The sequence below is a fragment of the Drosophila sulfurigaster genome, chromosome 2R, assembly GCF_023558435.1.
Source record: "Drosophila sulfurigaster albostrigata strain 15112-1811.04 chromosome 2R, ASM2355843v2, whole genome shotgun sequence".
Classification (NCBI taxonomy): domain Eukaryota; kingdom Metazoa; phylum Arthropoda; class Insecta; order Diptera; family Drosophilidae; genus Drosophila; species Drosophila sulfurigaster.
In genome coordinates this window covers 10,903,402-10,917,101 of record NC_084882.1, presented here as the reverse complement: position 1 = coordinate 10,917,101, position 13,700 = coordinate 10,903,402, and the positions used below count along the sequence as shown (strand labels likewise).

At 36.7% G+C, this 13,700-nt stretch overlaps 2 protein-coding genes and 1 long non-coding RNA gene across 3 annotated transcripts; 2 read left to right on the top strand and 1 right to left on the bottom strand.

Annotated features, from left to right (window-relative positions):
- Nucleotides 1-24: 24 nt before the first annotated feature.
- LOC133837740 (modular serine protease-like) lies at nt 25-2,120 on the bottom strand. Its single transcript, XM_062268601.1, has 3 exons — nt 1,331-2,120; nt 675-1,251; nt 25-617 (listed from the first exon to the last, which is right to left on the bottom strand). Exons 1-3 carry the CDS (start codon nt 1,995-1,997, stop codon nt 128-130), a joined length of 1,734 nt encoding a protein of 577 aa, XP_062124585.1. The 5' UTR covers nt 1,998-2,120; the 3' UTR covers nt 25-127.
- Nucleotides 2,121-8,925: 6,805 nt separating this feature from the next.
- On the top strand, nt 8,926-11,179 carry LOC133838489 (uncharacterized). The gene has a single exon (XM_062269612.1). It carries the CDS (start codon nt 9,009-9,011, stop codon nt 10,980-10,982), a length of 1,974 nt encoding a protein of 657 aa, XP_062125596.1. The 5' UTR covers nt 8,926-9,008; the 3' UTR covers nt 10,983-11,179.
- An 850-nt stretch (nt 11,180-12,029) lies between these two features.
- Nucleotides 12,030-13,168, top strand: LOC133838490 (uncharacterized). Its single transcript, XR_009893953.1, has 3 exons — nt 12,030-12,104; nt 12,168-12,312; nt 12,941-13,168. It is a non-coding gene; the product is annotated as an uncharacterized LOC133838490 (long non-coding RNA).
- The last annotated feature ends 532 nt before the right edge of the window (nt 13,169-13,700 follow it).

Genomic DNA, 13,700 nt, shown 5'->3' with positions numbered 1-13,700 from the left:
TAGTTTACATTGGTAGAAATATAAAATGTCAAAGTATTATAGGCAACGCAATTAATTTTATTTCATTATCAAAATATTTTTTTTTTTTGTGAAATCTGTATAAGTGATGGTTATCAATTTTGATGCATTATTTGGGACATCTATTAGAAATTATATTCATAGTTTTATTCACAAATTCAGCTGTACCCTCATGCACAACACTATTTATTTGAACGTTACTAGTGCAGTCATTTTCATTTAAGGTTTTAGTTGTACTAACGATCCCGAATAAACACATTTTATTGCCATTAGGACAATCATCGTAAAAGCCGCAGCCACTATCTCCTATACAAAGTGTAGTTTTAACATTACCATATGAAGTTACATTTATGTAAAAGTTTCTATTTGCGATATTATCTGCTATGTTTAGTGTTCCATCGACAATAACGAAATTTAGCTTTTGATCTGACTTTCTTTTTTCCGTATCCCACGCAAAAACTGAGCCCTTGCGATTTGTATAACCTTTATCCCAAAGAAAGTGGATTTTTGGTATGCAAACTATTTTAAATGGCAAATATGGGTTTGCTTCCAGATGCAAAAGAGCCGAATCGAATGTATGCTCTGCCGGATTAAATTTGCTAAAAAGTAAAAGAGATCACAATAGCTGCGAATATGATTGACAAAATGGAACTTACGGATCAATAATTATCTGCTGAACTATCCAACACTCACTGTGTTTATCAGCCTCGTCTTTATTGGTTTCATTGGTCTTTCGACAATCATTGTGGCTATCAATGATGGATACATTGGCTTTTTGGGCTGGCATTACACGAAATCGGTTAATTCCAAAGTTGTTTATTCCATCACTAACGCAATGAGCAACAGTCAATACGAAATTATGCCGTATTAGGACACCACCACAAGAGTATTGGAACTGCTGCGTATCCTTGTTGTCATAAATAGCAACAGACCACGGTGAAAGGTGCAGATGCGTTACTGGGGCATTTGCAGACATTGACGTTTGCAGCTCGTTTACTCCGCATTTTATAGAGCAATATAACATTCTATTACCAGAATGTTCCCAAGTTCCGTTGTTTAGGCACACCGAGGTAAACTTCGAATTAGTTTCTTTGTATTGAGGTAAACAATCATAAGTAACTGTGGTTCCTGGTTCCAAAGTTGTCAAGTTGCATTCTATATTTTCTCCGTTCCGTGTCTTACACTTTGGTTCCATCGAGTCCAGGCAATACAATTCACTTGTACTGCACATTTCTAGATAAAAGATAAAAAACAAATTGATAAATATTAATTTTGTAAGATGGTGTTGAAAGTTCTATTAAAAAGTACACACTGCCGCATCTTGGTTTGGGTGAAGCTTCCTGAGAGTGGAGTTGCCATGTTTTGTTTCGACAACGAAATGTTTTTTCACGAAGAATTTCCGGGAACAACATAAAGTTCTTCGAACAGTTGAACTTTACATTCGCGTCAGTTAAAGGTGGTTCTATCTTCTTTACGCAATTTGTGCCGTCGTGTGAACATTTCCAAATGCGCAAATTTGCTTTATAATCATCATAAGTATCTAAGCTGCAGCCCAAATCTCCATTCGTTTTTGGGTTCTTATTACGATTATCCACACACTTTGGTAATTCATGTAACCATCTTCCATTTCCATTTTCATCAATCGTGCACACATTCCACTTTATGCCCTCGAAGTCTTCATCAGAATTGTAGCACTCAAACTGAACTGCACCGCTTGCATAGACAAAATAATGCGTTTCATTATTTTTCTTCTTAGCATACATTGTAGTGTTGCTCATAAATTTTAAACCATTTCTCTTAGGCTCTGCACATGTAACTGCCTGCTTCGGAATCCATTTTTCGTTGAATTGACAATGAGTTTCCAACTCATCAGAGCCATCGAGGCAATCATATTTGTTGTCGCACAGTTGACTACTATTATAGATGATCTTTCCATTGCCACACTGGAAATGGGGATACCGAAGTTCTTGCATGCACATCTCTATAGACTCATCCCGGCCATTCGGACAATCGAACTTGTTATCACATATTTTACCCGCGGAAATACAATCGTCTTGGGTTGAAGCTTGGCATGAGAGCTCAGGTCTATAAATAAATTAATTTTAAATTTAACTAGAATTGAATATCAATTAATTTAATTAAAATTAATTAAATTGAAATTTTCAATTTAATGATTCCATATTCTACAAATATTCTAAAATACAAGAATATCATAAAGGCTATATTTGGTATCTCGATATAGTTCTACATTAAAAATATATAATGGAATACAAAATATACCAGATTTTCAGCCAAAGCTCTCTAAGGCCTATCTCGAAATATCTTCAGAGCTTCCTTTCTGAAGAGCCACGAAAGAAATGTGGTCTTTCCCAGCATACAAAAGCACAATATTTTAAAAATGTTTTGAAATGTCGTTTTATATATAAGCAGTCTTAATCTGTCTCTGAACCTAAAACGATACACTCAGCGTCAAAGAGAAAGAGCCGAAAATAATGAAAGAGAAAAATAAAAGTCAACTATCTACAGGAAATGTTATACGATGCTCTCGCTCAATTAGCACAAGGGCGAGCCATTAGATTAGGCAGTTTGTGATAAAAACAGGCATTCATTCATTCATTCAAAAGTTTATGAAACGCAACGAAATTAATTGCGATTGTATTGAGCTTACAGAAATAAACAACAAATATTTTTTCGAATTCATTTTATGATTTTATACGAATTACTCATATTTACTTACTAGGGCTTTTAGTGTTCATTCTCACGTGTTCATTCTCAATTTGTATGCTGATAAGCTATTATTACAAAACTATGAATATTTTTATCGCAAATAGTTTTAAAGAGAAATTCCAGATACTATTATGTAAACCATATGTTATGAGTTTTGAATAGTTTGACCGAATATGGGCATTTCCTGAAAATGGTAAACCACGACCGAAAAAAAAAATCTTCACATTCATCGTATTTTTTTGTATAATGTTATAAAGAAATATCCAAATTTTCATAATACAATGGATCGATAGCATATCTTAGTTGTTTTTATAAAAAAAATTGCCTGAAAACTGAAAAAATGTAATTTTTTCGTTTTTAGCTACTTTTATATGCATTTTTTTTGTTCAATTATTTCACAAGGAAAACATAAGATATGTTTGCTTTTTTCTACCAAATCTCTTAATAGCAATCCAATAATAAGATAAAAAATGCAATGTAAGCGAAAAAATGTTCAATTAACTGTTTATTTTTATTTTGCTTTTTATCTATGTTCAAATCGTACGTTCACGACCGAAAACATCATTTTATTGTAATTGCTTCGCATTAAGTGCAAGTAGATAAATGAAACTTCGCGTGATAAGTTATTTTGGTATATACTACTGTGGGCAAAAAGTAAGGTGAATTTGTTTGTAAAATAAAAAATCTTTATTTATTCTTCTAAATCAATATCATGCTCTTTAAAGTAATCCCCTCCCGATAAAATACTCTTATGCACACTTTTTTTCCTATCCTCGAAACATGCCAAATAGTCTCTTTTCGGTATAGCCATCAGTGCTTTCTTCGATTTAGATTTTATCTCCTCAATCGACTCGAAATGCGTTCCCCGAAGTGGTCTCTTGAGTTTTGGGAATAGCCAGAAGTCACACGGAGCCAAATCAGGCGAATATGGTGGTTGCGGAACGATATACGTCGAATTTTTGGCGAAATGGTCAAGAAAAACTTGTACAGAAATGGGTCGTTTTTGGTACCAAACGAGATTTGACGTTTCGTAGGTCCAAATGGTCCTTCAAAATGGTTTTCACAGATCTTTCTGATATTCCAATCATATCAGTAAGGTCTCTAACAGTCAACCGACGATTTTTGCGCACTAATTCCTCCACTTCATTGACATGTTAGCCATCTGGACGCCGATGGTCGTCCGGAGTGCTCCAAGTCATCAACACGTTCTCAACCCTCTTTGAAGTCTTTGTACCACTTATAAACATTATTTTTGTGACATGGTAGAATCACCAAAGGTCTTCCGCAACATCCTCAACGTTTTCGCAGCCGAAATTTTATTCGGCAAACAAAAAATCGATGGCACTTCTCAGTCAGACATTGTAAAAATCGAAAAATGCACTCTTGGTCATTTAGAAAACACAAGCGTAAATATATTACTGATAATGAGAAATTTGGCACAGATGTCATCAACAGTCCTACCAGCTCAAGAAAAAAAGAACTAGGCCGAATCGAATAAAAAATCGTTGGGGTTACTCTAACCAATCTTTTTTTATTGATTGTCAAAGTAGCGTACGTTTGCGACCTTACCTATAAGCAAATGTCGATTTTTACTTGCATCGCATGGATTTTTGAAAAAATACAAATTTATTTTTTTGCTTTAAATGTTTTTAGACACATTAAATTGAGTTAGTTAGTTAAATTCGTTTGTTTTTAAGAAATATGAAGTTATTAATCAAAAAAAGTTGTGGTAAAAAAAAATTAATAAATAATATAACATAGAAAAATCGTACGTTCGCGACCGGAACTTAATTAAATTAAAAAGAAATAAATGGAGATCTTTTCTTGGGAATAGACTTAAAAGAAAGCTACATGAATCTATTTTAAAAGTAAAGTTATTGATTTAGAACATTCCGTCTCAATTCGCAGATTTTTGGATTGTTCTAGCTTAAGCCAAAGTCGACTTCCAGGAAATGTCCATATACAGAATTTTAAAGATGAATAATTTCTTTAAAAAACGGCATACCATAGCAAAGCACTTAAGATTTTATTATATTGTATAAAGCGATAACTAAATTATATATGACTATTGGACGAATGGGTTCGTCAGGAAAGTCTTGGCAGAAGCGTAAAATAAAACACGTCATGCTGCTTTGACTATTTATTCGAGACTATGAATAAATGTTATTTTACATAATTGTGTGGAGTGCAGATGTTAATGTTAATACTAAGTTAGTTATCGATACTTATCTATATTCATATGCGAACATTGATATTTTTAACACTCTTCCTCAATGTAAGCATATTTACAAATACTACTTCAATTTTAACAAATTTATGAAATGCATATGTTTCTGCTTCGGCAAATTCTTCATTAATAAGTCTGCACAGGATTCCTTGCTTCCCGATCTGCAGTTCTACATACCATGTCTTCGTAGTAGATCCTTGATGTACTGTGAATGAACCGAAGTGATCTCGCCATCACGTTTGATTTCCTTACCTAGGAAAAGCTCCAATGGACCCTTAGATAGGGCTGCCTTAATTAAATAACTGATTAACTGCTGTCTCTTGTTTGTACATGCAGGGCTCATTGTCGCGTGGAAAGAAATTAAGTTTACTCAAAATTTCATCCAGCATCGAGTTCCATTCTCTTCCTGATTGCTTCAATCCATCTTGAGCAATAAAACCTTTCCTGCCTCGTTGTCTTGTTCAAACCCTTGCGGTTGTCGCTCTTTCAGATCGCTCTTCAAATATGCCGTGCATACATCCATTTGATGCAAATACAATTGTAACTCCGCTGCCAACGCTAAGACCAAACGCATACTCTCTAGTCTGCATACCGGTGAAAACGTTTCGGTGTAGTTGACACCATATTGCTGCGAACATCCTTTCGCCACCAATCTTGCCTTAAAACGTATCTCGCTATAGACTAAAAAACCCATTTGCAGCCAATTGCGCGCTGGTTCTTTGGCAATTCTGCAATCTGCCATGTTTCATTTGCCATCAAAGCCTTGTGCTCCTTCTGTTTTGCCTCGCGCCAATGCGTTTACTGTTGATCGCCTCGTCGTACGATGACGGAATAGTTATACCGTCTGTAACCATCGCTTCCAGTATATTGTAGATCTTCTTTGGGCGTCCAGGCTTGCCCGTTCTCAGAATCTTTGGTCTGCCAGGACCAATTCGTACTGTCGAATTAGCTTGCACTATCTCCATGTCTTTTGCACTTTCAAAAGATTCATTTTTGCTACTGTAGTTTGTAGCTTCTGGGTCGCTTTCGTCATGGTCATCCCCCGATCTCAGCTGGTTATCATTTTCATAGTCTGAATTTGAAGATTGCCATTGACTTGCTGGTTGCATGTCAAGTACTACGACGCTGTCACTTGTCTGCTCTAGGCCACTGAGCTCATCGAATACGACATCTCGTTTCTCAATCACCAGGTTTGATTCCGCATCATATAGTCTATAGCCCTTCGCCTGCATAGAATATCCGACCATGCGATACTCTTTGCCCTTCGCTGCGAACTTGCTCTTATGATGCCCCTTGTCAAGTGCAACTGCAACGGAACCAAAAACTTTTAAACTTACCAGTCCACGCTACCATAGGCTTCATAATGGGTAACCGCACGATTACGCAAATACACAGCCGTATTTACTGCCTCTGCCCATAATGTCTGATTGAGTCCTGACTGCACCAATAAGCATCTTGCCATTTCCACCAACGTGCGATTTACCCTTTCGGCAACTTCATTCTGTTGTGGGGTATTAGACACTGTCAGCTGCCGATCAATACGAAGAAATATCTGGATCCTGCAAGAGACTTCGCTTCAAATGAGCCGCATACATCTGTATGAACTAGTTCCAGCAACAATTGTGCACGACTCACTGGCCTTTTGAAAGGTTGTACATGAATTTTGCCCACCATGCACGTCTTGCATGAGGCAATTGATGGTGAATCCAATTTCTCCATCCCACGTACCAATCCGTTCTTTGACATCTCTAGAAAACTTGTGTAATTAACATGTCCGTATCTGTTGTGCCACAGTTTCGCATCAGCCTTAACGGCAGCGTAACATCTGTTAGGCTCGGACTCAACCGTATACAGGCTTCCAGTTCTGTTAATTTTTTGCCCTTTGCTCTTGGCCTCCAAGAAACCTGCGTCTGCTAATCCAATAATTTCGCTATGTTCTTCGAACTTCGTGAACATCTGAAGATCGCAACACGTGTGGCTCCATGCGCCACTGTCCAAACACTAGTTTGATTTGAAAAAACTGCTTGCATCCAATGCATTTAACAAGTTGCACTGCTTGTTTTCATCTTTCGTTTTTGTGTCTTGCTTTACCAATCTTTTTTGACAATGGGCTTTAGAGTGCCCTTCTACGCCGCAATTGAAACAGACAACGTTTGTGTGCTTCTTCTTCTTAGCGTCTGTCCGGCTCTTTTGGTTTTGAATCGCAGAAAAAGCGGGCGCCGTTTTGCTATGCGTCTCTATACTTTTTCTTCGTTCTCCTTCTTTCCTCAGCTTGATACACAGAATTTCAATAGAAGGCAGAAAGTCTCGCGTCTCTATGGGGACTACAAAAGTCTTCTGAAAGACTTGAAAGCAATATAATGGCATGTAGCTCATTATTTAACTGTATATCAACCGCAGCAAGTTGATCGACAATTTCACAAAACACATTTATGAAACTTGTCATGCTTTGACCCTCCGTCATGCGTAAGTTGAGCAACCTTTTGTAAAGCGCAACCTTACGTACAGGTCCACTGATGGCTGATGGATCTTTTTCAGCTTATTCCATGATTCACGTGCCGCTATACAACTTTTGATAGCACTCAATTGTGATGTCTTCACACTCCTATTCCGTCCTATCGACGCCTTCGGGTGCGCCTTCTTGTGGATCCTCGGACACAACATCCCATAGCTCTGCATGTATCAGCACACTCTTCATTTGGATGCTCCAAGCATCATAATTGTTGTCCTCCAACTTTTCTATTTGATACATCGCACTCATTTTGCTATTTACGTCACGCCACAATTCCTCGAAATAATTTATTTCACAACAGTTCGTAACTGCGCACTTCACTACCAAGACGTCCCGGGGTCCATAACCTATTGGACGAATTGGTTCGTCAGGAAAATCTTGGTAACATTGATTTTAACAGCTTGGCGTTACTAATATACACTACCTAAATCAAACTCAAATGGAATTTTTAATTCTTGAGTGTGTAATATAAATACCTATTTTATCAATAAATACACATTCTGAAATTACAAAAAAATTAGTAAGAAAGCACAGTCTAGCACACTCGACTTAAGTTTTCGTACTTGTAAAATTGAGTACAACTCTAAAAATTCCTAAGTCAAAACTAAAATCGTTAAAGATGGGCTTCTTCTGAAAATAAGCAGTAATAACTGAAATAACAGCGACATCTATAACTTTAATCTAACATTTGGAAAAGAAGAGTATAACAAGATTAGCTTGGATTGAAAAATCTTGTTTTACAGTTTAAAGTTTAATATTACTCATGAGAGTTTTTATGATATGAATGATTCTTAGAAAAATAATAAAATTATTGACTTTCTTAGAATTTTTTTTCAAAAACAAGGTTTTAATCTGACAACAAGATTTATCACACCCTTTATTTTTCAGAACTGAAAAAGAGGTCTATTACGTTTGTCGAAATAGAGAAGTGAGTAACGAATCCCCAGACGGGTTTATAAAATGAGTAAGCTAAACTTAATTAGTACTGCAAGCGAGACAGCGATTGTCAATAAAACTATCTTCGGAATACTCTTCGATCACCAAAAAGTTTACTTTATAAATGGTTGTATAAAGATGAATTCTTTTTGAATAACCTTAATCGAATTCAAGTTGCGAAGGGTCTATTACAGTCAAATATAAAATTACCTACGAATAATTATCACTTAATTTGAATCTTTTGATGAATGTTAACACGCACGGCTCGTGCCACTTGAATATAATTATCTTTAAATTTGTAGAAATCCCAACCTAAATTTATTTGAAAATCCACGTCCCTACATGAATATATAATGCGCGCATTTTGACCGTTTCTTGGGTGAAAAGATTAATAAAAAAAATTGCTAGACAGTTGATCTATTCAAGTGGCGAGCACTGTATATTATATGCATATATAAAATAATATATATGAAAGTTTCATTCTCATCATACATTTCAATACGAATCATTCGTGAAATTACTGTCATCGCGAAAAGTTCTGTTGCCGGTCATTTGAGAACAAAAGAACAATTTAACTATTTGCGTACAATGCAAATCCAGTTCTCACTTTCGTGGCTATTGCTGCTGAGATTTTTGATCTTCAGTCAACAAAGTCAGCCAGTTCACCCCTTAGATATCCTCGAAGACGGAGTCGTAGCATTTGTTCATATTGCAAATGAAACAGTTACGAAGGTGCGCACCAATGTTAATGAAATAAATAACGATCTTGGTGAATTTGACTATGCGAAAAAACTCGAAAATCAAATCAAAGTGCTTCAACATTTCAAGAACATCGCCAGAAAAATTAATCAAATCGAAAAAAATCACGTTACAATTTCTAAGCATCCGCTATATGACTATTTATTCAAAAGTGCTACACAAATGGATAAAATAGGCAACATGGTTGACGACATGGAAGCGATTTCAGAGGAATTCGCGAATTTTGAGAAAATGGCTATTTCTGAGAATGAAACTCTCATTACTTCATTCACTGAAGAAATAACTCGGTCAAATTCTCTTAAATTCTTAAATAATGATTTCTATTTGAAACTTTACGGTCAACGATATATCAGCAAAGAAATTTTAAGTCAACTCCGGCAAAAATATGAAATATCATCGGAAAAACGTTGTCATAGTTCCCAGACACCTCAACAACTTGTTTACTCCTTGTATAAGGATATCGCTCTGACAGAACTCAAGGCATACATTCTGATCGAGTACTCACTGCTGATTCGACGGGTGTCCGGCCCAGGCAATTTCAATACGGAAACGAATTTGGTTCGCAACAACTACAACAATATCAACGAAGAAGCTCTCGACACACTCATAAATACGATGAAAAAAGCTGATCGTGTTTTATGGCGTTGCGATCCAGAAAACCATGTTCAAGGCGTTACCTACGAAGAGCTAACTCGACTGCTTCAAGGATATGTGGAGAACGAGGTGGATCTCAATAGCGACGGGTCATGCAGTCAGAGCTGCCCCGATTACACCAACACAACTAAGATGGGATGCTTCGATCAAAAGTTCTGTTCTCAACAACCTTCGTGCTCTGGTCGAATTCACGATTGTCAATTCATAGAGTCGGACTTATCTGTATGTCAATCACCGGAGAGCAGCAATCGTCGCTATGACTACATTCAATATAGTAACGGGCCTCGATTTGGAGAGCGCGAGAAATGTTGGCGTGACGTAAACAATGTGGAGAGCTGGAGGAGATTGTTTTACAAATGCAGCTACTGCTTCTGCCTATGTGATGAACCGGGTCCAAGGTCTGATCGATACTTCAATCTTCGACCAGTTGTATCGGATGTGTGGGATAACAAAGTTGTGACTGGAGTGCGGTTTGTGAAGAAGAATCGCATAATCCATTTGCAAATACAACAGGGTCAACTCTTGCCCCGAGGTGCGATCAACGAATCAACTGTTGAGTGGAAGCCCATTGATGACTACAAAATCGATGATTTCAATGTCACCGAGGGAGTCGACTACCATGCAATGAGTTATGAAAACCGTCGCATACATCTGCATGATATAACACATAAATATAGAACATATGTTGTAAATGGCGTGAGTTTGGATGTGTTCTATGGAAGATTGAGTCTCAGAGTATCTCATGGCGCGTATTGGTTTGCAAAAGGTGAACTAAATACATATAATTTAATAACGGACAAAGAATTTTTAACAGATTTGGTGGCCAGTCGTTTAAGTTTTTTTGAATATGTCCCCGAAAAACTAAACATCGATAATTTGGATGTGCCAACACGATCAATTCACAGCTCAGAGCCATTGTCAAAAAAGAAGCAATATATCGAATTTGTTAATACAGGAATCGAAAAGGATGCGGCACAAACCACGATTCCATTTCTGGATATGCAGGAAGTTGCGTCAAATCCGCCAGTTCCGTTGTTCGGCATTGGCCTCTACTATAAAGGTAGTCCTGGTTATGGCGGCTTTATCGCTCCCAGAATTATCAGCTATGATATCGCAGATTACGTTCGGTTGCCGTCTCCTGAGCTATAATAATATTTTGACAGAAATTTAAACTACTAGAAACTTTTGATAGAAAATGCACTTTGTTTTTGTAAGTAAAATAAACTTTCTGCATTCCAGATTTTTATTTTATTTTGAAGAGTTCGAAAAGATAGATTAATAAACTATTGTGTGTAAATTTTAATTGAGTTGTGTAATGTTTATTAGTGAATGAGACAATAAATTCGTTTTGATATTATTGTGTTGAAAATAACCACTGTGCGCTCCCAAGACTCAATTCGACTATCAGCTTAATATTTTCAGTACTCGCTAGATGAGTTTCGTGTCAAGTCCAACGCACGTTATCAACCATCTTATTTTTCATAAGTAAGCGTAATTCTTAAACTAGAGTCGCGAATTTATGTTGCATACAATAATAATACTCCCGCAGGGCATAGAGGGGGTGATAAAGTCAAGCCACCCTGATCGTCAACCATCTGCATATGCAGACTCTCCTTGTCACCAGGAATCAATGGCGTCTGATTGGCGTCCTAGGGCAAAGCATCTCGCAGCAGCTGCTGGAAATCGCTCAAAGGATACGCAAAAGCGCATTGGATCAATGGCAATCTACACCTGACCTGACCTTATGCCGAGCAAACGCTACGATAATGCCTGGCAGGCGTACCACGGAGAAATACCAATGTTGTTGGAGCATCGAGACACCACAAGGCCAATTTTCTGTTCCCTTGCCTTGAACATGGCCAAATCCATGCAGAAATTGGCAACCATAGGTCCTCGTGTATTTTTCCCATCCACAAGGAAAGCATTGCCATGCTTCGCTCTCCTATATAATCGGCTGTGATCAATGCGTCTCCCATCTCGCTAGCGGCCTCAAGTGGCACATTCATCGCAGCAATACAAATCGCTGTATATCTAGTACATCGGCCAAGGAATCCACATCGGATGCCATATCCAATTTCACTTGTCCTCTTATTGGGGGGCTGCTCGTGACTCTCCCACACGCTCGGCACATGCTATAGATTATTGGTTCCTTGCAATCCGATTTCAATTGTGAACCTAACTTCGGCTTGACACGCACTTTTCGTAATCTTGAGTATTCTGCGCATTTTCGCATTGCAATTTAATTTCCAGACAGCTCCTAGATAAATAAGTGTGAGTTAAAAATCAAATATATTTTCAGCCAGTATGTATTTGTACACATTTATTTGATTTTAGTTTATATTTGTACAAATATAAAACAAGTAAGTAAGCTACAGTCGAGTGTGCTCGACTGTGAGATCCCCTGTGCCACATATCAAATGAATATACAGTGGGTATAAAAGTACTACCAATTTTGGTTTAATCTTTCCAGAACCTTATTGTTTATATATAATTTAGATATTGCTTAAGTGATTTGTTCTGGTAAGTCGTTTTTTAATGATATTTTTTATCTTTAAAATTTTGTAAATTCCGTCATACCATTAGGTACATCATTAAACTATTATGAACTCATAATATTTGCGTTATATAATATAATAGCATTCCTCTTTGAAAGTCTTTGTGATATTGTTGTAATTGTAGCTTATCAGCTTAAAAATTTAAAATACGAATTTTTCAACATAAGCTTTATTTATCGTGCATAAGATCTCGAGCTCTCTAAATGAGCACAATTAAATCTCTCAACCAATCTGGTTGGACAAGCACTGTTTAGTAACTCTCGGATTTTTTAAGGGAAGTGAACGCCACTGAGAGGCGAAACTACACAAAATGTCATAAGCAAAAGGTTCGCTATGAAGTGTATTCGTCAAGAAGGCTTCACTGTAATAAGAAGTATAAATTGACTGTCGAGAGGAATGGTAAGGCAGCCTGAATTGTGAGCTCAGTGAAGACTTTTGACATTATGTTCAATCGCATAACCCTCGTGAATTTGGTGATTCTACTAGACATCCTATTCGTATTATAAAATGGGACTGTGATTTTAGATGTCCTTTTGATAAAAAGTGTCTTAGATATAGTGCAGTGTGCAATGAAACAAAAGAGTGTTCTTTTGGCGAGGATGAGTTACATGTTAATTGCAAATATCCCATAACTAGTCGTCCTCGAGTTTTCTACTGTGCAAACGGAGTGTCTATCGATAAATCTCAAATGTGCAAGAAAATAATTGATTGTATCGATCAATCTGATGAATCGATTGCGATTTGTAAGGAGGAAGAAATAAAGCTGAACCTCCGAATTCAAAATTCAATGTGTGAAACCATTTTTATTAAACACTTAAGAAAATAATACTTATCAAACTGTGCACACAGCTGATTTTCAGAAATATATATTCGAAAGTGTAAAAAAGTAAAGTAAGAATAAAAAAAATATTACAAATTTAAGGCATTGCGGCTATGTATTGTAGTCATTTACATCGCCATACTATCAAAATTGTTGAAGCCAACATTTTGGTTCACAAAAATTATGGATGATAATTGAATATTTTTTCGGCTAAATAAAGGAAAGTAAAAAACAAAAATATAATAATAATAATAATGATAATAATAATAAATTTCAATTTAATTATTATAACTTTGTGCCGGCAGGAAATATATGTAACAAGTAGGAGGAGGCATCTCCGTCCCTATGAAGTATAAAAAATCTTGATCAGCGACAACAGCCGAGACGATCTAGCCATGTCCGTCTGTCCGTATGAATATCTAGATCTCAGAGACTATAAGAGATAGAGCTATACAGCATTTGTGATGTTTGCACGCAGATCAAAATCGAATA